The sequence below is a fragment of the Elaeis guineensis genome, chromosome 2 (assembly GCF_000442705.2).
Source record: "Elaeis guineensis isolate ETL-2024a chromosome 2, EG11, whole genome shotgun sequence".
In the NCBI taxonomy this organism is placed as follows: Eukaryota; Viridiplantae; Streptophyta; class Magnoliopsida; order Arecales; family Arecaceae; genus Elaeis; species Elaeis guineensis.
In genome coordinates this window covers 94,142,983-94,169,739 of record NC_025994.2, presented here as the reverse complement: position 1 = coordinate 94,169,739, position 26,757 = coordinate 94,142,983, and the positions used below count along the sequence as shown (strand labels likewise).

At 37.0% G+C, this 26,757-nt stretch overlaps 1 protein-coding gene across 3 annotated transcripts; it reads left to right on the top strand.

Annotated features, from left to right (window-relative positions):
• On the top strand, window positions 1-26,557 carry LOC105050803 (uncharacterized). 3 transcript variants are annotated; one of them, XM_073252230.1, is made up of 20 exons: window positions 1-463; window positions 2,483-2,539; window positions 4,738-4,765; window positions 4,854-4,976; window positions 6,454-6,565; window positions 6,742-6,779; window positions 6,898-6,951; window positions 16,723-16,791; window positions 16,876-16,992; window positions 17,134-17,202; window positions 20,120-20,199; window positions 20,351-20,560; window positions 20,675-20,921; window positions 21,006-21,095; window positions 21,203-21,370; window positions 21,475-21,602; window positions 21,696-21,834; window positions 25,847-25,971; window positions 26,047-26,205; window positions 26,305-26,557. In XM_073252230.1, exons 1-20 carry the CDS (start codon window positions 366-368, stop codon window positions 26,342-26,344), a joined length of 2,151 nt encoding a protein of 716 aa, XP_073108331.1. In that variant the 5' UTR covers window positions 1-365; the 3' UTR covers window positions 26,345-26,557. The 3 variants fall into 3 exon arrangements, with proteins under 3 accessions (XP_073108331.1, XP_073108330.1, XP_073108332.1); XM_073252229.1 differs by having other exon boundaries at window positions 149-463; window positions 20,663-20,921; XM_073252231.1 differs by lacking the exon at window positions 1-463 and having other exon boundaries at window positions 2,482-2,539; window positions 4,854-4,980; window positions 20,663-20,921.
• The last annotated feature ends 200 nt before the right edge of the window (window positions 26,558-26,757 follow it).

Genomic DNA, 26,757 nt, shown 5'->3' with positions numbered 1-26,757 from the left:
CAAAGAGAGGCGGACACGTTCGCCTTCCGGACGAGAGGGACGGCCGCAGGGCTTCTTCCGTGAAACCCTCGTCCATTTCCCTTTCGATCCACTCCCATCCTCCCTCCCTTTCTTCCTCCTCTCGATCACCTCCCACTACCTACCAAGAACTGGAATCAAGAGCCTTTTCTTGATCTTGATAGATCCCGGATCGCACCCTTCCCTTTAACTCGAAGCGACCTTTCCGTCGCTTTCTCGTTCGATTCCGGTAGCGAGGCTTTCGGGCAATCGCCGGATGGAATTTGGTGGGCTCGCGCTGTCGTGAATTTGTGTTTGGAGCACCGAGAGAGGAAATATTTATTCCCGGGCGATCTTCTGGTCCCAGCATGTTGGATTCGGCGTCAGCTATTGTCGCAGCTATGGAAGCCCGATTCAGCAATCTGGAGCTCATTGGGAGGGGATCGTTCGGCGACGTCTTCAAAGGGTAATATCTCACTTTCAGTGTGATTCTTTCTTTCCTTTTTTTTTTTTCGTCGTAGATTACCTTTTATTGTGCTGTTTCCCAGTATTAGAATTTCTGGAAATTTACGGATTATGGGTTTTTTTGGGAGGAAAGAAAGATAATGTGCTTATATATATATATATATTGGTCCAATAATGTGCTCTTTTACAACCGCAAACAGAATGGTGGTAGGTAGGAGTCGGGTCTGTTTGTTAGTAATTACTCAAAAGAAAAGTAATTCAGAAATGATTAGTCTTATTCTAGTGATGCAAAGACGGTAAGTTAAGTATATACTAAATTGTGGTTTTAGATGAAGATGGATTCAAATTAGAAAAATTTTGAATGGTAGCTTACAGTGCTTCATTGATTATTAATATCTCAATGATTTCTTTCTTTGAGTTTTTACCCCTATTGGTAAGGTTTTGCAATTTGCAGTCTTGCTCTTCCTTTCCCAAGCAATTAATAATTGCTCAAAAGAAAAGTAATTGAGAAATGATTAGTATTATTCCAGGGATGCAAAGATGGTAACTTGGTATCCAGTGGTTTTGGGATGGAGCTGCATTCAAATTAGGAAAATTTTGAATGGTAGTTTGCAGTGCTTCAGTGATTATTTGGATTCATAGAGTTACATCTCAATGATTTCCTTCTTTCTTGGAGTTTTTCCCCTGTTGGTAAGGTTTTGCAGTCTTGCTTTTCCTTTCCCAAGCAATTAATAATTCCTAAAAAAAAAAAAGTAATTGATAAATGATTAGTCTTATTCTAGGGATGCAAACATGGTTACTTGGTAACTACTGATGTTAAATTGTGGGTTTGGGATGGAGCTGCATTCAAATTAGGAAAATTTTGAATGGTAGTTTGCTGTGCTTCATTAATTATTTGCATTCACAGAGTTGCATCTCAATGATTTCCTTCTTTCTTTGAGTTTTTTCCCCTGTTGGTAAGGTTTTGCAGTCTTCCTTTTCCTTTCCCAAGCAGTGTTGCATGGGCACGGATGCAAGAATTAGATTAAAATATATATCCAATAATCTGATTTGGCAAGAGAAAGAAAAAGAAAATTACAAGATACATAATGAAAAAAGGATAAATTTAACTAAATTATACATATTTATCTTTTGTGTAAAGAAATAAATATATTATGTCAAGGTCTTTAAATGTACGTGAGATTCCCTCCAAATTTCCGAGTTAGCTCGAGAATATAAAAAAAACATGAGATTTCATAAAGTTATTTTTAATACCCACATCCTTGACATTCTGTAAAAGGTTTATAAGTTGATTCTTGGCATCATTATGGTGGGTCAAACTAATTATTGGAAGAGTCCAACTCTCTACCAATCGTTAAAAGCTATAACTGAAGTATTTGTGTCTGATCCGTCGTCAACTCACCGATACATATTTGACTCAGATTCTTCAAGCAGGACAAGTGTCCAACTAGCACAATTCCCAAGCTTCCTCATACACTTAGAGCCATCCAATGGATGGGTGAATTCTTTCATGCATATATGCATGATTGAAAAGTATAAGGAACTGACTTGATGTTCCTTTGAAGCTTTTTCTGAGTGAGATGGAGCCAGAATCCAGAATCCAGCTATTCTTTATTCTTTGAAGTGTTTGTTTTTTTGGATGGAGGGGTGTGGGGTAGGGGGTCAGGCATGTGCAACATTATGGACCTGCCTCCCTAAGAAGGAGAGTGGTTGTCTATTTCAATTTGATAAGCAAATTATTTAGTTAGAAAAGGTAAGATCTATATTCACTAAAAATATTGAAGTTTTGAGCATATTTTGCTGTACATTATTAATCATCTTTGGTGGATATTCATCTTTAGTAGATATTATGATTTATGCTCATATTTTATTAAAGTTCCATCCAATAATTCAACTTCCACCACCACTTCTAGGTGCAAGTCGATCTCCAGACACTCAAAAGTCGATTCCTCAAGTACAAATGCATGCTTGGCTCGTGATAGAATCTGTAATATTCTCTAAAAAAATTCTTTTGCTGCAGGTTTGACAAGGAGCTACACAAAGAGGTTGCTATTAAAGTTATTGATCTAGAGGAAGCGTGAGTTCGTAGTTTAGAGATCTATTCCATTATGCTCTTAGTTTATTATTTCATAAAAGTATTCCACTTATTATCATAAATTCATAACCTTTATCCTTGCAATTTTGGCTTCCTGTAATCAACTTTTCTTGATATCTTGATATTTACAGATATTGGACCAGTAAATAACAGGAAACACTGACATTAGGATTTTAAAAACAATTTTATGGCAAGTTATGGGCTAGGTAGAAATGTGTACCTTTATAAAATCATGTTGATACATTTCACTACATATTGGCTGGTACTAGCATGTCTCACTTTGATACGTATTCTGTAGGCTGTTATGTAGCAATATGAGCTTGTTTGCTACCAGCGAGTGGTTTGATCCTTGCCTATGTTTTTTATCTCACTTTTCTTGAGGATTAGAAGGCCTAATCCATGGATCAGATTCATTAAATGCAAAATTGTTGCTCCACATTAAATTAAAGGCTAGAAATCAGGGTTTGAAACAGCATAAAATCTTTCTGCCCTACTATGACAGCATGGGCTTTCCATAGCATCGAAAATACTTCTGAAGTACCTGCAATGTGCCATACTGAATGAATGAGTGCATGTAATAATTTGTCTTATCATATTCTTTATCTTCAATTAAGCGTACCTGTATGGTTGATGTTTTAACTTAATGTATAATACTATTTAGTAGGATAATTTACTCAATATGCTTGTCAAACAACTCGCACATATATCTGGGACAACTTAAATGCAACAAGTTTACAAACAATTTTGAATGCTAGTATAGAGTTATTAATGTGACAGATATTCAGAAATTAATTAAATTAACATATCTTAGTATGCCCATTGCAAATATTTTTACCGGATTGCATATATATATATATATATATATATATATATATATATATATATAATTTTCTGCCTGTTTGTGCTGCGAATCGGCATGCGGTGCATGAGCTGCATTACCATGCTAGACAGAGGACCAACCTTGGATGTTTTGATTAATTATGCTGTACCATGTCAATTATATACATGAGTTGTAATTCTTTTTCAAGCTCAAGGTCGACCATACCCTGAATTTGTACAAGAAGAAGAGAAAAATCCTAGAAGCTGTGAGACTTTGATGGAAAGGGGATGTAATGATCTCATTAAAGTTGAGTTAAATTATAGAGCATATGAAGAATGCCTTAACTAACCCTTACCCGTGTCTCATCACAACACGGTCACATGAAAGGAGATCAAGTTAAGATCAATTTTGTAGTATTAGTTTCATCCTTTTAACACTTGAAACTTAATGTTAAAACATGGCTTTTCTTGGATCGGGACCAGCATCGCTGATGACTATCATTGGTAGATGATATTAATTCTTAACTGGATTTTGAAACCTGCAATGCATGTTGGAAAATTTTTTATTTTAAAAATACATACAAGACAATAATGGAGAGAGAGGGAATGTGTAGATTTGACTACTTTCTAACCTGCACAGGGATTTGGGAGATTTACATAGTAACTATTATCTAGTAAGAATATCCACTTGGCTTCCATGTTGGGATTCTAAGAAAGAGATAATGTGATTATGTTGAGACTTTAAGAAAAAAATTGGAGAGAGACACATTTTCCTTCTAACAAGCTTCTCATATGAGTAGAAGAGGGGGGCTTGGCATAATGGTAAGGTTGCTCCATCATGACCCAGAGGTGTTATGGGTTTGAAACACGGAAACGGCCTCTCCCACATGGGGTAAGGCTGTATACATTTGAACCTCCCTAGACACCACAGTGGTAGGAGCCTCATGCACTGGAATGCCTTTTATCATATGAGGAAACCATGGAATGTGAAATTGACAACTAATGGATGCTCAAGAAATCCCATTATTTATGGTAACACATATACAAGATGCTATCTCAGGTGTAAAAATGTGATCACTGTGTTGATGGTTGTTATTTGACCTAGGAAGGGTGCATAAAATAGTCTTGTCTGCTCTGGCATAAAAGAGTCTAACTTCTTATCTGTTGTAATGGATATGAATACAGTATGGTACTAGACATCAACCGAGGTTGGATACTTTACATTTCTAATAACTTTCTGTCACATTTGATGCACTGCAGTTTGGTGTAAAACTTCAGTACTTAATGTTCAACAATGCCATCTTTTTCTTATGCAAAATCTTTTCTGATACTAATCCATGTATTTTTTTCATCTATGATAGAGAGGATGATATTGAAGATATTCAAAAGGTTAGTTTTGAAAATAACAACATAGCTATGAATCCCACTATAAGTTACTAGAATTTTACTAACTTATAGCTCCTTTGTGCCCTTGCAGGAAATTTCAGTTTTGTCCCAGTGCCGGTCTCCATATATTACTGACTACTATGGCTCCTATCTCCATCAAACCAAACTGTGGATAGTAATGGAATACATGGCTGGTGGTTCTGTTGCTGACCTTGTAGGTTTATATTTACCTTTTGCTTTTTGAAATTTGTCCACTAATCAAAATTTTCATGGTTCTTAATTTAGCTACCTATATTATCTTTATTTTTATTTTGTTTCCTTAATTTAGCTACCTATATTATATCTATTTTTATTTTATTTCTGTTTTTGAGAATAAATTACATCTGTGATCCCATGCCTATTGCTAATAAATCATAGTACAACTATTTCATCTTGTCAGTGCTTCTTAAATATTGCTTTCTGTAAACTCCATATTGAGGTTTTTTTCCCAACATTTGGTCTTAATCATATAGTGCCTCCTTTGAGTTAGCATCATAAGTTATTGAGTCAGTCTAGATGGGAAATAATATATGGTTTTCTATGGGAAGATGAGCTCCACTATTGGGTGGTTTTCTGCAGGGATAAGCAACCATCTGTAGGTTGGTATCTAGTGAAGCATGATTATCATAGTGATATGTGATGATTTTAGAGGAACTTTATGCAGGTCCCTAGGAGGAAAGACTACCTCTGCTGGGTGTTGATGAATTATACAAACTGGGGAATTGATTTGTCTGATCTGCTCCATTGGAGTTGTAGGAAGTTGTTTTTGCAACCAAATACTGAATATTGTGTTATTAAAATTTTGTTTCTCTTTCCTGGTTATGGGTGTTGGGACAACCAACACTGTCAACAATATCCTTGTTGAAGTGCTCAAAGTGATTTTATGATCTTACATGTGGACCAAAGTGGGGAGGATCCGGTAGATAATCATTGTGAGTTATATTTGGCAAATTCCTGAAGTGAGATGTGGATTATCATCTTGTATCAATCCTAACATGCCATGGTATTTTTGCAGTGCAGTTACTCTACCGGTCCTGGGCTGATCACAGTCATTCTTGCCTGACAGGATTTTCTTCTTACATTTCTTACTATAACTGCACTCAGTTTTCTAAATGAAAGATGGTTACTGCAACACACTAATGACGGTGGAAATCTTTCAAGTTTGCTTGGCTTCATCTGTTCCAATAAATTTCTCCCCAGATTACTGGCATCTTTCCAGATTCTTTTTATACGTCTCAAAAATTTATCTGGCTATTTGAAATATCATTACATATGGATTTCATCTCTGATTTGCATGAGCCTCTGGCGAGATCTGTGATGAAACTTAACCAGAGCTAGTTTGTGAAATGGTAGACATATATATGACATTGGGGTCCTAACTTGTTGCTGAAAGTGTAGTTTTGATCTATGTAAGGATTATCTATTAGTGGTTGATGCCAGATTAGTTTGATATTATTATGTCTACCAAATTAAGAGGTGTTAATCTTCTTCTAACTGCTTCTCAGTATGAGAAAATTGTTTAGGAAAACTCTCAGAGGGAGAATATTTTTTTGGTACTTTTCCCCCTTCTTTGTTAATATAACAATGTACTGGTAGGTGCCTTTTTTTGTTAATATAGCAATCTATCTATAACCCTTTCTTTTTCTCTGTAGCTTCAAAGTGGTCCTCCTCTGGATGAAATGTCTATTGCATGCATTCTACGGGACTTACTGCATGCACTTGAGTATCTTCACAGTGAAGGAAAAATTCATAGAGATATAAAAGGTCTATCCTTACTCTCTGCCCCTATTTGTCGCATAGTAGTCCATTTCCAAGATATGTTTGAAATATATGTTAATGGCTGTGCTTGCCTTTTTGATTTTTATGGTGAACATCTTATCTTGTCTGTGTTCAAGCAATACAACAAATACTGACACAATCTGTTATCTGATCTATTGCAGCGGCAAACATTCTGCTGACAGAAAAGGGAGAAGTCAAGGTTTGAAAATTTTACCGCCTAAAGAGTACTTGATCCATATGAAAGACAGGAAACTGTAAAACTTTACAGTCAGTTGTTGCATCTAGTTAGCTCCTTTATGCTGGTTTTTATATTGTAGGTTGCAGACTTCGGTGTTTCTGCACAATTAACAAAAACAATATCTAGGAGAAAGGTAATATCTTCTTCTTTTTTTTTTTTTTTACATATTTTACGCCTACGAAGCTTCCATGGCAGATGTTATATATATATATATATATATTAGTGGCGATACATGCTTTGATTACCTTGTTGATGAGTTATTATTGATACTTAAATGTGTAAATCTGTACCTTGGAGGCAACTGATTCCATTCTGCCAAATTCAGTCTTTTACATGCTGCCAACTTAATTCCTGCTTCTAACTTGCTTTAGTTGATGGCATCATAGATCTTATTGGTCCTGAGGATATCTTGATTCTCATCTGTATGGATTAGTGAACACGTTTCTTCTTCTTCCTTTTTTTTAAGAGAAAAAAGCTGATGATATTGTACACATCATGTGATGGAATTGCATGATTTCAAACATTGAGACAGAAAACTTTCTTCACTAAGGTTGACTTAGTTTTAGTAAAATTTTACTTGAAAGAGCATGCCTAATTTAGGTTATTTTGAGTTCTTGATAGTAGTCTCCCGGCATAGGGCTCAAAGCTCAATGGAGAACTATAGAAACACTATAAACATACAATATAAGCAATTTTAAAATCAGAAACAAACAAAAGAAACCTTGACTAATGGAAAATAATATAATAATATTTTGTTGGCAGAACATGTTTGAGTGTGCGCTATCATATGAAATGCCTTAAGATGCCCAGGACATCAGATTCACTACTAGTAGCTAAGAAGGCAAATAATCGCCAACATACATAGATTATGATTGAAAAAAAGTAGGTTTTAAATATCGGTACCGCACCCCGTGTCGGTTGCCGGCTGGTACGGTATGGTATCATACCGTATCGTACTGACAATAAAAAAAATAAAAAAAAATCCATCCAACGGCCAAAAAAAAGAGGAGAAAATCAAGCCGTACCGCACGATTCGGGCCCGTACCATACCGAACCGATCTGTACGGTCTGGTTCAGGCTATTTATCGAAAAATCGGCCTGAATTGTACCGGTTATCCATCGGTACGGTATGGTACGAGGTGTATCAGTCGGTTTGGGCCGGTACGGAATACCTAACTATGTTAAAAGAGTGGTTCTTGAGTATAAATTTTCACCGAGATCAAAGATTTTTAACCTTGAAATGTTGTACTTATGGGCATGGAAGTCTTTGCATGATTAGCATATGTTATTTATTGGTGGAAAAATAACCAACCCGAATTGGGCAGTTCGACTTGTAGTGGACCGTATCAACATCGGCCTGGGATGGTTCAATCACTCAAGTTGATTTAGCCACTCATTTATAAAATCCAGACTTCCTGAGGCTCTCATGTGATGGTTCGAGAGTCTTCTAGGTCTAGTCACTGCCTCCTCCCCAGCATTCGAGAGTCGCTCACCAATAAAGTGGAAACAAGCCACCTTCTGCTGCTCGCTCCCCCCTCTTTGACCTGATCGTCACTCGCAAGCATCACCCCCTCCTCTCTCTCTCCCTTTATCTTTTGCTCCGTTAGGGTTAAGGAGCCACAATAAGCGACCTGCCCCTCTTAGACTCACTTCTTGCTCCTGCTTATGGTGGAGATCTGAAAGAGCCACCAGGAGGAGAGCCATTGACAAGCCTCCCTCCTCTCTCCCTCCCGTCCTTCTTCCCTCTCCCTCCCCTCTTGCTCTTCTTCTATCTCCTTTTCTCTCTCGTCCTCTCTCTTCTTGTTTTAGTACATCCCGGAACGGCATGGTGCAGACCTGTACCATACCGAACTGGTTGTCGGCCAGTACGAGCCCTAGTATTGGTTCAGTAGATCTTGGTAGAACCTATTCGATGAATTTTCCACTGGTTGGGTTGCATGAAATTAGAAGTCCTTTGGTGATATGCATCTTCATGAAATTTTGAGTTAACAATGTCAAAAATTGGAAGCTACAATCTCTTGCTAAGTGATTTTGAAAGATATGGCATGTGTAAGTCAATTATCGAGGAAAGAACAGGGTAAAGAGTTTGATGAGATATAGAGCATTCAAGAAGAAATTTCGGTCCCTATCCTGAAAGATATCTCCAAGATGGATGAAGAAATTTGTAATGGATGGATTAGAAGTTAGCAATGGGTTATAGAATTAGCATCATTACTGGCCAATATTTAGGAAGACATTTTGGATTTGGAGGTCAACACATGACACTACGTTAAAGGGTCCAACAAGCTGCTGTTTGGAACATTGAGTCCGAAGAAGCTTTCTAGTGGGGCGGGGATGTAGATACATCTTGATCATTCTTTTCATATGCCTTCCTTGGGCACTATTCACTAGTCATTTGAGAAGTAACCTTGCTTTATGCATGGAGCGTTTAACCCCAAAGAAATTGATTGCTTCCTATCTACCCCATTAATATGACAAGGTTTAGGTAAAGTTTTCCAACACGTGCAAATGATATTATCTTTCACCTCTTTCTCTTTATAAATGAGTGCAGATTTACAAATTTGCATACAAAGTCAATGGTCAGGTGACATTATCATCAAAGATCATCATCATTCAAGCCCTTTCCCACTTTGGTCGGCTTTGGGCACAGTTGTAAGTGGAGAATACTTCACAGAAAAATTGGAGCAAAATTTTTTGATTAGCTGTCGACTGGACACTTTCCTTGTTGAGTGCTAACTTTTTTGTCAAGTCAACCAGAGGGCAACAGAGAAGTCTGCCATAAAAGGAGCCATAAGGTAGATAAACACAACCCTAGGTTCTTATATCGAGCAATTTTGGGGGCATGCATCATCTCGCAGGTCATTAAACTAGGTATATATCAAAAGAGCCATCACAAATGATCATGATACTGAACTAAATGGTAAATTTGTTGCAACAATGTCTAAATGCTATGATGTACAATCTGCATGCTGGAAATGCATACGTAATTAAACTGCAACACACAGCATGTATATGCTATCTTGAATACTTTGTGTTTCTCTAACAGTTTGGAACATTGCTAGTCCTCCCTAGATATAGGTCATGTGGGTAGTGTGACATGATAACCTACCAAGGAGAACTGAGATATAAAGGGATGCAATTTTTTAAGGCTTTAGCCTTTTGGGCAATGTTTGGGCCATGATTCCTATTATTTAATTATCCTCTATCTCTTCTCTTGATTGTTTGAAGAGTGAGACTACCATCATGAACGTAGATCTCCTCATTTTGACAACTTACAAAATGCTAAGATGTCTTATTCCTAGGAGAAAGACATGCATGCGCATGTGTGTGTGTGTGTGTGAATGTGCATGTATGTTTGTACGTGTGCATGGGGGGAGAGACTCTTTTATTGTTTTTCCTAGGTGAAAAAGAAAAGCCAGCACGTCCAAGGGAAGGAAATGGGAAAAGGTCAAATCACAAAACCCACTGTGTTGGAAGCCAAGATATGAAAAAATTTGGGATCTCCTCCTTGTGATCAGTGTCTAGCCAGCCTGCAGGTTCTGCTGTATTTGGCTGGCTAATTAGCAGAGTTGCAGCATTTTATTGGAATAAATTTCACATTTGAAGTGTTTCATGAGATTAACACAGCTATCTTAAAAAGAATGCAGTAATGCCCATGCCATTGTATCCTAAGATTGGAATTGTAAGAATGCTGTGATAAGGCTATGAATTAGTATGCGGTTATTCAGGAGTTATGCAAGGATAATCAAATTTCAGTCATAGTTGATGGTCTTGAGGAAGAAAAGCTTACAGTTCTAGCTTTGTAACAATGGTTGACAGGCTCATTGTTGTATCTTCGGAATGAACTTTGTGAAAGAGGGATAAAAGAGCTTGCCCTCTAAGGGTTTCATTGATCAAAATATATAAAGTACAGAATGTACCCATATGACAACATAGGCCAACATAGACGAGCAATAATACAGCAATAATGCCACAAAAATCTCCGCTATACATGAAAAGAAATATCCACTATGTATGGAAAGAAATATACTAAATATATCTTAACATCCCCTTGCAAGCTGAGCATCCTTGGCATGGAGACGAAGATTGGTTCGCAAAAGCAAAAAATGAGAAGTGGTCAAAGGTTTTGTGAAGATGTGATAAGTTGTTTGTTAGAAGAGATATGGACCACATCCAAATCATCCGATTAAACTTTCTCCCGCAAGAAGTGATGATCAAGTTTAATGTGTTTTGTACGGACATGTAAAACGGGATTTGCAGGAAGGTATGTTGTGCTAAGATTATCACAATAGATGCGAATAGAGTCCCACAAGGGGACGCCAAGATCATAAAGAAGACGGATCCAAATGGTCTCGGCAAGTGTGTAGGCTACAGATCGATACTCTGCTTCAAAACTGGAGTGAGAAATAGTAGGTTGCTTTTTAGCTGACCAAGAGATTAAATTAGGACAAAAAAATATGCAATACCTTGAAGTGGACCTCCGTGTATCTGGACAGCCAGCCCAATCAGTATCTAAAAAAGGCAACGAGTGATGGATTCAGACAGTGGAAGATGGAAATGCCGTAGGATAGTGTCCCGCGAATGTATCGAAAAAGACGTTTAACAGCTTGCATACATATCTCACGAGGTGCATGGAGATATTGAGCAACTGTATTAATAGCATATGAGATGTCTGATCATGTGAAAATAAGATATTGCAAAGCACCAATAATTTGACGATAGAGAAAGGGATCTGCAAGAAGACGCCCTTCATGAGTCGAGAGACGAGCACTCGGAGAGAGGAGTAGCAACCGACTTACTAGTGAGAAAACCATGACGTTCAAGTAGTTGGCGCGCGTATTTCTGTTGAGTCAGAAAAAGACCAAAAGGAGATCGAGTGACTTCAATGTCCAAAAAATAATATAGAGGCCCCAAATCCTTCATGGCAAACTCTCGTTGTAAAATGTCTATAAGGGCTCTAAAAGAGAGGAGGAGCTTCCAGTAACAATGATATCATCGACATATAGGAGAAGAATGAGAGTGCCAGAAGAGTAAGTGACAAATGAATATGGAAGGATCTACGGTACTTCCAATAAAATCAATCTAAAAAAAAAATAAAGTAAAGCGCTGAAATCAAATCCGAGGTGCTTGTTTTAGTCCATAGATGGCTTTCCGTAGGTGGCAGACATGATGAGGAAGAGAAGGATTTACAAAGCCAGGTGGTTGTTTCATATAGACCTCTTTAGAGAGAACACCATGAAGAAAGGCATTCTTCACATCAAGTTGCCGAAGCGGCCACCCAGAGGAGAAAGCAACAAAAATAACAATGCGAATAGTAATCAGTTTGATAACTGATAAAAAAGTTTTTGCAAAATCAATATTCTGTTGCTGTTTGTAACTCTGAGCTGCAAGCCGAGCCTTGAGATGCTCAAGAGAACCATCAGCCTTCTGCTTAAGCTTATATACCCATTTGCAGCTAATGAGATTGATAGATGTGGAGGAACAAGATCGCAAGCAGAGTTAGCCAATAAAGCATTAAATTCCTTGATCATAGCTGCATGCCAATTTGTATCTTGAAAAGTCTCAGCAAATGAGTTAGGCTCGGTGGGAAGAGAAGAACTCGTAGAAGCGAGGAAGGAGATAGACGTAGTCACATCCTTTGTCATGGATCGGCTGAGCATAGAGTGGGTACGGGAAGGTGGAGGAACAATAGGTGAAGAAGATGGTGAAACTGGTGGGTCTGTAGTAGGTGAAGTGGAAAGGGGAGGTTCAGAAGGTGTAGGAACAGGATTGGTTGTAGTGGTGGGTGCAACTATCCTGGAGGTTATTTGTCTTGTATAGATCCGGAGCTCTTTCTGATCAGTAATAGTGGTATGGTTCTCATCTCTAACCTGTATGACATCATTATTGAAGTTGATAGTAAATTGAGTTAATGACTCAAAGGTTGGTGAAACAAACAAGATGGACCGATCGGTGCAAGAAGTGCTAGGACCATCAATAGTAGAGATATGGGTGAAAGTGAAATGAGAGAGTACATTAATAGTAGGACTCTCACGCAGTAAAGGAAGATTAGAAAGAAAATTTTGGAACATGTGAAAATATGAAACAGTAGAACCAGTTGCGGAAGATGTAGAAACTTTGGAGTGACAGGGATATAGAAAAATAGTTTCAACAAAGATAACATGTCTGGAAATTAAAATTTTTCTGGTGCTTGAATATACTCAATGAAACCCTTTATGCTTATCTGAGAGTCCCAAGAATACACAAGGGAGAGATCGGGGAGAGAGCTTATGTTTGGCAATATCTTGTAGATCAGGATAACACAAGCATCCAAAAAGTTTTACAAGTTGTAAGTCAGAAGGGACACAACCATGCAAAGTATTGTAAGGTGATTTTTCGTCCAAAACAATAAGTGAAGGTGTATGATTTATAAGAAAAACAGCAGTTTGCAGGGCCTCTACCTAACAATGAGGAGGCATGCAAGCTTGAAAAAGAAGATTTTGAATAATATTGGATAAATGTCTATGTTTTCTTTCGACAACATCATTTTGTTATGGTGTGTGAGGACACGAGAATCTCTGAACAATCCCAGTTTGTGAACATAGAGCAGAGAATTTTTCATTCACATACTCCTTACCATCGTCAGGTTGAAGAATTTTAATGTTGTGATGATAAATATTTTTAACTGTTGCTTGAAATTTTAAAACTTTCTCAAAAACCTCATGTTTAAATTTTAAAAGATAAATCCATGAATAACGAGAGTAATCATCTATAAATATAACATAATATTTATATCCAAAAATAGAGGGCACAGGTGCCTGCCATACATCAGAATGCACAAGTTGAAAAGGAAAAGCAAATTTTGATTTAGAATCATGAAAAAAATGTTTGACATGTTTTTCCATATTGCATGTATTGCAAACAGGTAGTTTGAGTTCAGAATAACCATCAGAAATACTTTATTTTCTTTAAAAAATTTAGAAAGAATAGTCAGACTAGGATGACCTAACCATCTATGCCAAATATCTCTACTAAATCTAGATGCAAAGATCGTTGCTTATTTCCTATACTTGCAACTCTAGAAAAAATTGGATAGGGTGAAGTTCCCGAACTACGGCATCTGAGAAGCTCCTTGCCTATTTTCAGATCCTTTACAGAAAAATCGAAAGAGTAAAATTCAAAACAATAATTATTATCATGGCAAAATTGACGAACAGAAAGTAAATTTCTTTTAATAGAAAGAACAATGAGAACATTTTTGAGAGCAAAAGAGTTGGAAGGAGTACTTAACCGTGTTTCACCAATCTGAGTAATATTAAGTAAATTTTCATTACTAACTAGAATTTTTTCGTGCCCATTATAAGGTTTAGAGGAAGAGAGAATATCAGAGTTAGCAGTCATATGATTAGATGCTCCAGTATCTAGATACCAAACTTCCTCACCAGGCTCCTGAATGTTCATAGCAGCGAAGGTTTGAGGAATATCATCTGTGGTGAAAGCATGATTGAAGTGTTGCCTACATTGAATAGCAGAATGATTAAATTTTTCATATATCTGGTATTGTGTGCCAGATCGTGAAAAATTAGGTTGGTTAAGATGAGGAAAGGGCTGAGGATATATTTATACTCTATTGTATCCATGATCAGGATTTGAATTGTGTTTGCCATGCTGTTGACCTTTGCGAAAATTACCCTTGTGTCCACCACAATGACCTTGACCGCGATTTACATAAAGGGTTTCTCTTTCAGTGGTGGAAGAAGTAGGAGGTGTCATTAATTCGATACGGTGCTGAACTTCTGTCTCTTTTTGCAGTAAAAGAGGTCGAAGTTGTTCAAATGTAGGTTTCATTCTGTGTTTAATGCACTTACAAATCCTCTATATTCCTCTGGTAGTCCCAAAAGAACAGTCATGACCAAATTGTGATTGGATTCATCTTCACCAATCATTTGAAGGGCATCCCTTATGGATTTAATTTTTTGCATATATTTGCTCATGCTCATTGATTCTTTTTTGATGCTTCGTAATTTAGATTTCAGAAAAAAGGTTGTAGAGGTGGTTTTGTCAAGAAAGTATGCCTCTATGATTTTTCATGCATCATGGGTTGTTTTGGGTGAATTGGATATAACCATCTACATCATGCTAAGAGATAGAGTAGCATTAATCCAAAAAAATATGGTGGTGTCTATCTTCTTCCACATTAAATACTCTGGATTCACAATTGTCTTCTTATCGATAGTTTCAATAGTTTGAAGAGGGATAATGCCAGTCCCATCCACATGCGGAGTGACACCAAAACTCTTTAAGACATTTAGAAAAATTTATTTCCACACCAAATATGTAGAATCTGTGAGTTCTAATGGTACGAGAGTTTTGATGTTAACAATTGATAGTGTTGCGGTAAATGAAGACATGTTTGCCACCAAAGGAAAGCACCATCGGAAGAAAAAGAAATGAGATCAAAAGTTACCAATAAGGATCACTTCTCAAGAGAAGTCGAGTAGCACTAGAGAAGGTCAGCAGTGTCAGGGAAGATCAGAAAAAGAAGCGGCAATAGAAGGAAAAACAGCAGCTCAAAGAGAGTCCGAGCGGCATTGGGGAAGGCCAAGCGAACCAAGGAAAAACTAGAAAAAATCCAACGGCCACAGCAAGAGAAGCCAAGCAGCACTAGGAAAAACTAGCAGTATCAGGGAAGACCAAAAAAAAGGAAACAATCTGCAGCAGTAAAATTTAGCGGCTGCAGCAAAGGAAACTGGGCAGCGCTAGGGAAGATCGAAAAAAGGAAACAAGCAGCAGCAAGAAAATCCAGTGGCAGCAGCAAGGGAAGACGGGCAGCACCAGGGAAGACCAGAAAAGGGAAACCAGCAGCGGTAGGAAAATCCAGCGGTAGCAGCAAGAGAAATCGGGTAGCACCAGGGAAGATCAAAAAAAGGAAACCAGCAGCAGCAGAAAAATCCAGTGGCGGCAGCAAGAGAAAGCTAGCAGCATCAGGGAAGACCAAAAAAAACCAGACGGCAGCAGAGAGGTGAGAGAGAGGGGAGGAAGGAGAGTTTTTGGTGGTTGGTGGCTATGGATCAATATCCCTGGTTAGGGTTCCTGCTCTGATATCATGAAAGAGGGATAAAAGAGTTTGCTGTCTAGGGGTTTCATTGATCAAAATATATAGTGTAGAATGTACACATATGGCAACATAGGCCAATACATATGGCAACATAGGCCAGCAATAATACAATAATAATGCCACAAAAACCTCTACTATACATGGAAAAAAATATACTAAATATATCTTAACACTTTGGATAGTTTCTTTTTCCAAGGATCAGCCTTTGCTTGGGTTATGTCTCTTTCTTATTAGCTTGGCCATAATCTGCCCTTTCAAATTTCTCTTCATTCTATCTTGGGTTGGGGAAGAAGCAAGTTTGAGTTGTCTTCTTTTTTCTTTGTTTTTCTTCTCCTTTTTAGTGAAAATTTGGATGGCAAGGATTCACTTTAGTCTTCTTTTAGGTATACCTTTATTAACTGCTAGGCCATAAACTTTCTTTTCAATAATTCTTGATTCCATCTCGGGTTGGGGAAGAGGGGTGTTTGAGTTTCTTATTTCTTCTTTTTAACGGAAGTTTGGATGGCAGGACTTCACTTATGTCTTCTTCTAGGAGTACTTTATTAACTAGAAATTCTCTAATTGTACCTTCTACCATGTATATTTTCCTAAAAAGAAAGGACATCCTAATATTTGGATGGAGGAGTTTGTGCTGGTTGCTATTTTTGCATATTTAAGATTATTTTGTTTTCTGCGAACTTTGTGATGCATTTTCATGCCTTCAGCATGTTATGATGCACCTATATTCTATATGGAATGGTAGAGCATCTTAGCTTAATGAATTTTATTCTCCTTGTGTTGCGTACTAATAAGTTGAAGCCTACTCAGACATTTGTTGGAACCCCATTTTGGATGGCTCCTGAGGTCATTCAGAATTCAGATGGATACAATGAAAAGGTACCTGACAAAGCTCTCTTAGTTAGTCACGATTTATTTTCAGACAGAAATGACTTTCTTAGACAAATCTTGTTTCTGATGCAGGCGGATATATGGTCTCTAGGCATAACTGCGATAGAAATGGCAAAAGGTGAACCTCCTTTGGCGGATATCCATCCAATGAGGGTTCTTTTCATGATACCACGTGAAAATCCTCCCCAGGTTTACTTGGAGTCTTGGACAATATATAGATTTCCAAATTTTGTTAGCTATGAAGTTAAACTATAAGGTATTTTTTTTATATTAATTGGAAAGTTAATGTTATTGTCATTTTGAAACATGTGTTTTCTTGATTTGATGCAGCTTGATGAGCACTTCTCTCGGCCAATGAAGGAATTTGTATCATTCTGTTTAAAGAAAACTCCTATGGAGGTAATCTTTTTTTCTTCTAACTTAATCATTATCTTCTTTTTTTTTTTTGGTTCAATGGTTATATTTAACAAATTTAAGTGACTTCTAGAGAAGGCAAAAATTTTGGTGTATATAGGATCATGCTTTTTGGTTGTTTGATAGTTCTCTCTATCAATTTTTCAAAAATCTGTACTTTGGGTTAAAGATGTACCAGTTAATATCAGTGGTGACATTTTTGCTTCAATAGCTAGTACTCATTTAGTTCATACTATCGCTCGGTTGCTTGAGGATTATTTCTAACACCTCTAACTAGTTGATGTGAGGGAATAAACTGGTATTTGGTGCATGGAATGCATTTTTTTTTCTAATCAGAATCATCTGGATGCTAGTGAGTGTAGAAAACTCGTAATCACAACCATCCAGCCTTTTCACTACTATTTGTGGTCACTTTTATGGATCCTCATTTGCCAAATATTTCTATCTAGGCCAAGTCTAAGGTTATTCCAAGTTTTTCATTATCCTTCCTCACAACCGCCATCCATGTTGGTTTAGGTCTTCCTCTTCTTTCTTATGACCTTCCATACGAACTAAAGTACCTCTCCTTGTAGGAGCCTTATCGGATCTTTGCGATACATGTCCATATCATTTTAATCAATTTTCCATCACTCTGTCCTTAATTTGTATAACTCCTACAGTTTCTCTAATATATTTATCTCTTAATCTATCCTTCCTAGTAATGAGTGTAGAAAACTAAAGAAGATAAACAAGGAAACAAAAGTAAAGATTGACAATTGAAATCAGTAGGGTATAAATGAAAGCTTAGATAGTAACACCAATTGGAAAATAAAACAGAACATATGAGATTGCTAATATACGTAAATCACAGGTAAGTTGAGCAGCATTTGGAATGGTAGAATATACAAGTCCCACTGTGCTAATGTTATCGGATTTGGTTTTTAAAAAAGATAGATTATGCAACATGCACTAGTGCACTTCATACTGAAGTGACTGCTTGATGTAGCAAAAATTGGGATATGAATTCTCGTCATTGTTTCTTTTATTAGAAACATTTTTTTAACTGGTATTAATTCACATTGAAAGTTTGTTGAGATTAAAGGAGGGACCTCTTACAAGTGATGTCCTTTATTAAGGTGCTTTTGAGTAGGTGCCGTCCTCAAAATAAGCAGTTATGAAGCAATTTATTTTCAGTTGGACTATGTTGATTAGCTAGAAGTGCAAGAAAAAGGGTCGGTTTGGAAAAATTTCTGTGGTGAAGTTGCATATATTTGACCCTTGGAAAGGTTGGAAGTTGTGTCTTGTTAAGCCCAAAATTGTTGGCTCATTCTTTAACGGCTTAAGCTTTTGGGATCAAGTGGCTAATTAACATAATATCTGAGCTAAGATTTTGGAGTTTGTGGGTTCAAATCCCCTTTAAGTCAATTACTTATCTAATTAACCTGGTTATCATCTTGATATGTATTATGTTAACCCTCCATGTGTGTGGTCTGGGCACACATTTGGGCTGGGGTTGTTATTCCAGGCATACATTGTTGACCCCTTCTCCAACAGCTTAACCTTTTTGGTCAATTTGTTGGTTAATTCATCTTACTTGTAGACAAGTACACGAGCATATAATGAAGAACTGAAACTGTTCGCTTTCCTGAGAGGGATGGAAATGAATTTGTTTTGCAATTGCTACCAAGAAAGTAAATGCAACATAAAAATGTTTAAGTTCCAATCTATACCATTATGTCACACCCCACAAGCAAAATTCACCTTTGCATATATTCCTGTAATATTTAGTGTCAGAGCTTTGTACTGCAACTACTATTGGAAAGTTCATAGGTAATGACAGTAATATTTTTATAAAACCCTCATTTGCTTGAAGGACTATTTTTTTTAGGCAACCTTTTTTTGAGGAAAGTAAACTTTACTTTCTTGGTATTGTGATTTTGATATAATCCTTATTGTTCCTGCTATTCAAAACTAAGTTAATGGAAGCATAATGCAAGATACAGAACTATATCTAGAAGATATCATGAAGCCAAAATTAATTACCTTAAAAGATAGAGGACCAAACCAGCTGCAGGATGTTCCGCACCAAATGTTGACAGCTGGAAAAGTGCAGATAATGCTGGCTTCTGCATCGTTATTTGCAATCTTGCAGGTGCACAATTGCTTCCACTTTTAGTAGCCTCGAGTGGATATTGACATTTTGAACACAGAAGACTTAAAAAAGGAGCCTCCTAGTCTGCCAGCAACAATAAGATTTGGAGTGAATAAGCTGGTTCTTATTGTTAATTGCATCAACCTGATCTTCCTACCTTGGGCAAGCTGAAGGTTGTTAATCTCATATTTGGTGTTCCTTAGTGGTTGTGTCCTTAATGAAGCCGCATCCATGTTATTTGGAAAAATCTAATAAACCTCCTGGTGATTATTTTCCCATTCAATCCTGTTGGTTGGCATTGATGAGAAATGCTTAATAATGTTTCATGTACACCATTGTCATCCCTTGCACAAACCAATATCTGTCCTCTACGCTCTTTAAAATGTAAGTTAGAATCATGGGAACATGAGAGCTATTAATCTTAATTATGAAGATGCCCTTTGGTTCATAGTTCTATCTTCTTATAACAGGCTAATTACCTCATTTCTCTTTGCAGTTGCTTCTCATATTTTAATATCTCTGGACTGATTCTGTGTAAGAATTACAGTGTTTTTATTGCTTTTACATTTGCCTTTTGCCTTTTGATCATGATATGTTTTGATTTAGGAAGGGACTTGAGATTTCTCTAGCCCAACTGCTTCAACTTCATAAACATACCAAAATTTACCTGAAGACATATAGGCTAGAGAAATAAATGATCACTTTTAAATTTTGACGTATTCAATAATATATTTCCATGTCTAAATGTGGTTTTGAATATCTTGACTTCAGAGACCTAGTGCCAAGGAGCTTCTCAAGCATCGTTTTATCAGAAATGCTCGAAAAAGTCTAAGGCTCTTGGAGAGAATAAGGTCCACGCTATTCATTCTGTAACCATCTACTTATAGCTACTAGTCACTATTTTTCTGTTAAAATAGTAACATTTTTTTACTTGACATTTTCTACATACTTTGACACTACTTGTTTTGCACCTATTATCTTTTAATGCTGATTTGCTAACAGAGAGTGCCCAAAGCTTAATCTAAAGGAAGGTATGGAAACCCAGAGAAGTGGTCAACAAGTTTATGAGGGCGGAATAAGAACCATCAGAGTGGTGAGGGATATGAGAGATGAAGGAACAGGCACTGTCAGAGTGGTCAGAGATGCAAGGGATGAAGGAACAGGCACCATCAGAGTGATGAGGGATGCAAGAGAGGAAAATGCTCATTCCTGGTATTCTATTTAAGAATTCGGTGTACTTTCCTTCTCTTCTATTAGTTCATCTTTCACTTGCTCCTTACATTGCTAGTCATTGAAGGTCCTAAGAACTGCTAGTTGGTATGTTAGCGTGGTTGGATCACAGGCTACAGGGACTGTCTGCAGTGCTATTAAGCCACCGCTAGTTGCTATGATGAGAGAAAAAGGATCTGATGCTTCCTACAGTCCTAATATGACAAGAAAGACAGCAGATGGAGAAAATCCTTGGATGCGTGCATCAGGAAATGCATTTGATGCATCAACTACTGGAACGATATTGTGGAAAGAATCTGAAAGTGAACAGGATCCTAGAAGACTGGAAAGTTCTTTAGAAGATGTAGATTTCTTATTCCTGAAAATTAAGCTTTGTACTTCAGAATAATGTGCTGATATTAACCATGTAGTTGTGCTTTTTATCCAGGGTTATGTTTCAATAAGTGGATCAGGAACCACTATTGTACATTGTCTAGGAGAGAGTCAGATGCATGCAGCATATGGAGGTGAAACTAAGGTGAAAGTCTCTATTTGTGAATTGAGGATGACATATGGAGTATATGAATGTCTCTGGTTTGTTAGCGAGATTGCATATGATATCAACCTTTTTTCCTTTATTATTAGCCTGTGGGCAGATACTCTTCTTTTGAAGATATGTCTACCAGTGGCACTGTTGTTCTTCATGACCACCGTGATGAATCTGAGACCCCCCGAATTTCAAAGTCTAGGTTTGGAATCCAAGAAAAAGGATCGAGTGTCTCATGTGAAGATAGTGCAACCAACCTTGCAGAGGTGATGATGGATATCCAGCCACTGCTCGCATCCACACATATAAATGTTGTTTTATTGTTATACCATTGCTTCATGCATGAGATCTTCCCATGGATTAATTTCAGGCAAAAGCTGCATTGCAAAGGGGATTAAGAAGAGGAAATGCTCAGGGAAGACCTGTGCCGGGCAAACATAACAAGGATGCACTTGAAACTAAGATGGCAGAACAGTCAAGTAACTTTGAATCTTCTAGGTAGATACTGCTTTTGTTGCAAATTAATGTCTAAATTACTTCTAAACATTCACAGACGGAAATGTTCAATTTTGTCTGGATATGTTTTCTCAGAGATCGTAGTGAGAGTATTGATGTACCAAAGCTACATAGTAAATCACGTCAATTAAGTGATGTGCAAGCCAGCACCTGGGCTTCTGCAGCAGCAGCTTCTCCTGCAATGTCATTGTTAATCATCCCTTCATTGAAAGAGGTAGGAGAAACAAGCTATATATATATATATATATATATATATATATATATATATATATATATATATATATATATATATTATTTTTCTACAATTTTATTTCAACAATTATGGTTTCACTATCATGCTGGCAGAAAACCTTGACTGGACGACTGATAAATTGCTGTAGCAACTAAAATCTAAGCAAAATACTAGTTCCAGCTTGTCAGAACTAATTTGTACATATAAATGTTATATGAATAGAATTAATGTGCCATTCAGCAAACATGACAGCATGATACATATCATGCTAGTGCCTTGCCAGCAAGCAGCACAGGCACGGGCATGTACTTGTGCTAGTGCATGCCAAGCACTCCATGGCATAGTGTGCATGTGCTATTGCTAGGTGTACCGTGCCAGATCTAGGCCACCACCACTGGCATATGATGCCTTGATCCATGAGATTTGATATGTTACAAAGAAATCTTTTGTCTTCCATTATAAAATGGGAAACTATGTGCAAAATTTTCACTCAACAATTTCTTTGGCGAAGTTTTTCCCTGTCACAAGGTTTTAAAAGATAAGATAGTGTCTCAGTTAGAAACATACTAGAGAAATTATATGGATTTATGTTTTGATTACCTGATAGATTCATAGTACTTTTGTGATGCTATAGGAATATATTCTTAATTTTATATTGGGTGTCATGTCTACATGCAAGTCACATTATGTTCTTAATTTGAATATAATATATTTTTGATTATTCTAAATCATTAAAGCATTTTAGATGGTGGACTTAGTACTTAAGGAGTGAAGACATTGTTGGGACAACTAGAAAGAGCAGTAGCAGCCTGTGGAGAAATGCTCGATGAGTCTAACAGTTTTCTCCTAGAGCCCATCTCATCAACAACCGAATGCAGACCAGTTAAAAGGAAAAAAATGGAGATATGGATGTGAATATTCTCTAGATAGGTGATTAAGATTACATGAGAGCTTCTATGAAAGTGCAAACATGGTTCACTTTAAGCTAATACCGTACAAGTAGGTTTCTTTTAAAAAAAAAAAAAATTAATGAGTTAGCATTTTGGATGAGGTTCTTTTGTGCAAGAAATTTGCATTGGCTTTTTCAAGAAGGGCTTGACAAGGACAAGGCTGGGCAAGGAAAGAGCTTCTAGAGTTCTAGTGGAATGTAGTGGTCCTCACAAGAGTCATTGCTCATTGATATCTTACTTTAATGCTTTGAACCAATGTTCGTAATCTCAGCATCGGACCTTATACTGGTACCATTTTGGTACAATGTCAATATACCCACTATGGGCATCAGTTTGGTGTATCAATACTCGGTACGTCCCTCATACCGTGTATAAATTTGGTACCCTTATAGTATGGTATGCTTGTTATGCATGGGTAATGAGGAACCCTTTATTTTAGGAGTAAGAAACCTACGTGCCTTACGGACCCCTACTTTGCTGGCATCAATTTGTTTTAACAACACCTTGCCCGTAAGCAACAGTTACTATACAACACAATCAGTGGCGGGGCGTAAGAGGGACCAGGGAGGGCCACTGCCCCCCCAAAAAATTTTGACATATTTATTCCCTATATATTTATATATATGGTGGCCCCCCTAATATTTTAATCTTACACACATTACAAATCCATCAATTTGGAAAAAAGTCATATAATTAATTTATATATTAATTTTTTATGAAAAATAATAAACTTTTTAAAGAAAGAATAGTTGTTTATTTATTCTTTAATCCTTTATTTATTCTTCAACCTTTAATGTGGAAGAGATTATTGAGATTTTTACGCAATCAAAATCATTTTGCAGATGGCATAAGATAATATTTTTTATTTATATTTGTTTATACATAAAATTAAATATTTATTGATATTTTTGTAATATTTTTGGATATATATATATCTTTATTTTATTATTTATTATAAAATATTTTATTTAAAAAATTATTAATAAATTATTATTTTGCCCTCTTAACATTTTATGTCAGGCTTCGCCACTGAACACAATTCACAAGAATTTTGATGGTAGCAGGTTAATATTTTCTCAAGTTGACCCTATTTGACACACTCCTGAACTAAACTTTCCTGGAGGGGCCTAATGGTTCAGACATACTCAAAAGAAGCTTGAATCTTAGTTGAGTTGTACATAGCCAACCCTAACAAACACCTCACTTTTCACTTGGAGGCACCAATTATAGGGTTGGAGGAGTATGCCTCTGGAGTCTTATGTTGAATGAGCTTACAGTCATCAAGATGATAGCCTGATCCAGCAACTGGACTTTTAAGTTCATGGCAAGCCTTTGTCTTGTTAGAAATGCCCTGGCCAGATCCAGCATCAGTTTTGAGGGGTAATGTATGGTGGAGACTTGAGAGCTATACTGCCTACTTGGAGTCTTTAATTTATCCCCTTTCTTATTGGGCTCTTTGACTTACCCACTGAAATCTATGTTGACATAATATCTAAATGGAGTGTGGTTATGGCTGTGGGTACCAATTGGAAAGAAGAAATTTTTAAGGCCTGCTTATAGCACAAGTAAACTGGAATAACCTAGCCTTATTCCTTTTATCCCATGAAATAGCCATAAATGATCTAAAATCAAAAGGAAGTTGGTGGATGGGTGGTAAGAGAATTTCCTGAAAAATATTTACTTGCTTGTTCTACTAACCCACATAAAACTACTTGAGTGAAAAGGGGAACCACATTGGTTCCAGTTTATATCTCCATTTTTGCCCCAAGTTATTCCACTTAACTCAGTAGAACTACTCCCGGACCAAAAAGGGCATTAAAGACTGGAAGGATCTGCCCATGTGATGCAGGTTGAGAGCTTGTCAAAAAACAATACAAAATTTTGATGGTCATACCTCTGTCCTAGCTTATTTGTTCATGGATAGGATGACGATTTTAGTTTTCAAAGGATTAAATCTGTACATTTGATAAAATTTATGGCGCAAAGGTTGCATTCTTTTCATTTTTGCTGATTATTGACCAGAAAGGATTTTCTCCATGATGAACAAAAACTAGTGTACATTCATATTTCCCAATTATGAACTGGATATACCCATCTAAATTGTGACTGTGAATACTCTTGCCTACTTGCCCCATGGGATGCTGTATTTGTGCCTAGAGCTCATCATCCTTGGACTTTGAGGATTACAATCATTAAACATAATTGTCATTTTACCGTACCTTTCTACCTCTCTCTCCCCTCAAAACCAAACCATCGTGATCTTACTTCATATAATAGGACTTTAATTTCCTTGAAGGTCTTGTAAGTTTGTTGTCCGTAACAATTTTATCCATTTGGGTTGCCTCTAACAGAACTGGCCATATGTTTTACCAGCAGCAGCCTTATAAAGCTTTTATGTTCCATTATAAGGGAAGCAAAAGTTAGTGTTGCCTTTATATGTTAAAGGTGTAGAGTAATTCAAGAATAATTTATAACCAAATGCCTCATCTCAAAAGGATATTTGAACAATTCATTTACAAGCTTAGCTGGAGTCAATCAAAGAAACGTTACACTCTTGACAAGCATCTATTGTCTGTTTGGAAGTGGTGATAGTATAAGATAGTATGTGCCACAAGCATCATTGTATAATCTACCATCTTGACTGCAACATCACTGCACTATCTCTTTTCATAATCTTAGATAGCCTGCTTTTTTTAGTTCTCTATCCAGTTACCGTTCATTTTCACTCCATCAGTAATCTGTATCAACAGTTTACAATGTACCTTCAGTCATATACACACCCATCTGTCTTCAATTTTCATCATGATTGAATTGGTATATTAAGCAACTTGACTATTTCTGGCCACTTGAAGTATGCACAAATCCACATGGGACATGGCACTACTATCATGTAGTGAACAGAATGGAACATGCCACCGTGTTCTGTACATTATAACATTTGTCCAGACGAATTATGTTGTACAGCTGAAAGACCAAAGCTGCACAATATAGTCTTGAATCTAAATCCAGCTAGGCTGTCCAGCTCAATCTCCTATATCTTATAGGCTACTGGTGGTAAGTCAGAAGGGTCAACTGTCCATGCTGTGCTGGAATCACTGATGGGTATGGAGTACCAAATGCCTGGCTCTTGTGAAGCTCTTGTCAGCAAGTTGCTGCAACGACTGGGAAGGTCCTAATTTTTTTTCATGTTTTTATTATCATTCCCTTATGCATTATAGTTTATATATGGCATTCTTTTCTGCAGGTCAAAGGAATCTTACTTCAGGGGACTCCATGATTTGGCCGCCAGTATTTTTACGAAGAAGCAACCCATCTTTGACACAGGAGATGGCAAGAAGCGACCACATGCACGGTCACTTGAGACTCCAAGCCTAAGTCCACTTTCCAGGTTCCTCTTCAGTAGGTCAGTGTGCATAAATTTGCTGCTATCCATTTTCTTTCCCTTATGTTCTTTTGAGTTTGCCGCGAAGGGAGAGCCAAATAAATGGATCTACTGGTGCAGATGGCAGAGCCAAGTTTCCCAGGATCTTAACTCGGTCTGAAAGGACTGTAAGAGCTGAGGATGTCTTTGTTTCCTATTTGTGGTCTTAAATGTGTAATTAATTTTGACAGTGTCCATGTAATTGAAAAGAAAATTCCTGTTTTATTTTATTTTATTTTTTTGCATTTCCTTTCTGCAGCAGCTTTGCTACGTTTCATATGTCACTTTTGCTTGTGTCATTGTATTTTTAAAATTCATCTTCACTTTTGCATAACTTGGCCATTTAAAGAAACTGGCAATGAAATTCAAGTCGTTTGCTTGTAGTTTTAACTTTTCCTCTACACACTTTTGTCCAAGTTGCCACTGATATCCATTAAAGATTTTGCTTTGTGCTGTAGTTGAAAAAAAATAAGTATGAAAATTTTATGGAAGTGTTAAGATGAATTTGGACGAGAGAAGATTAGGATTGTTAAA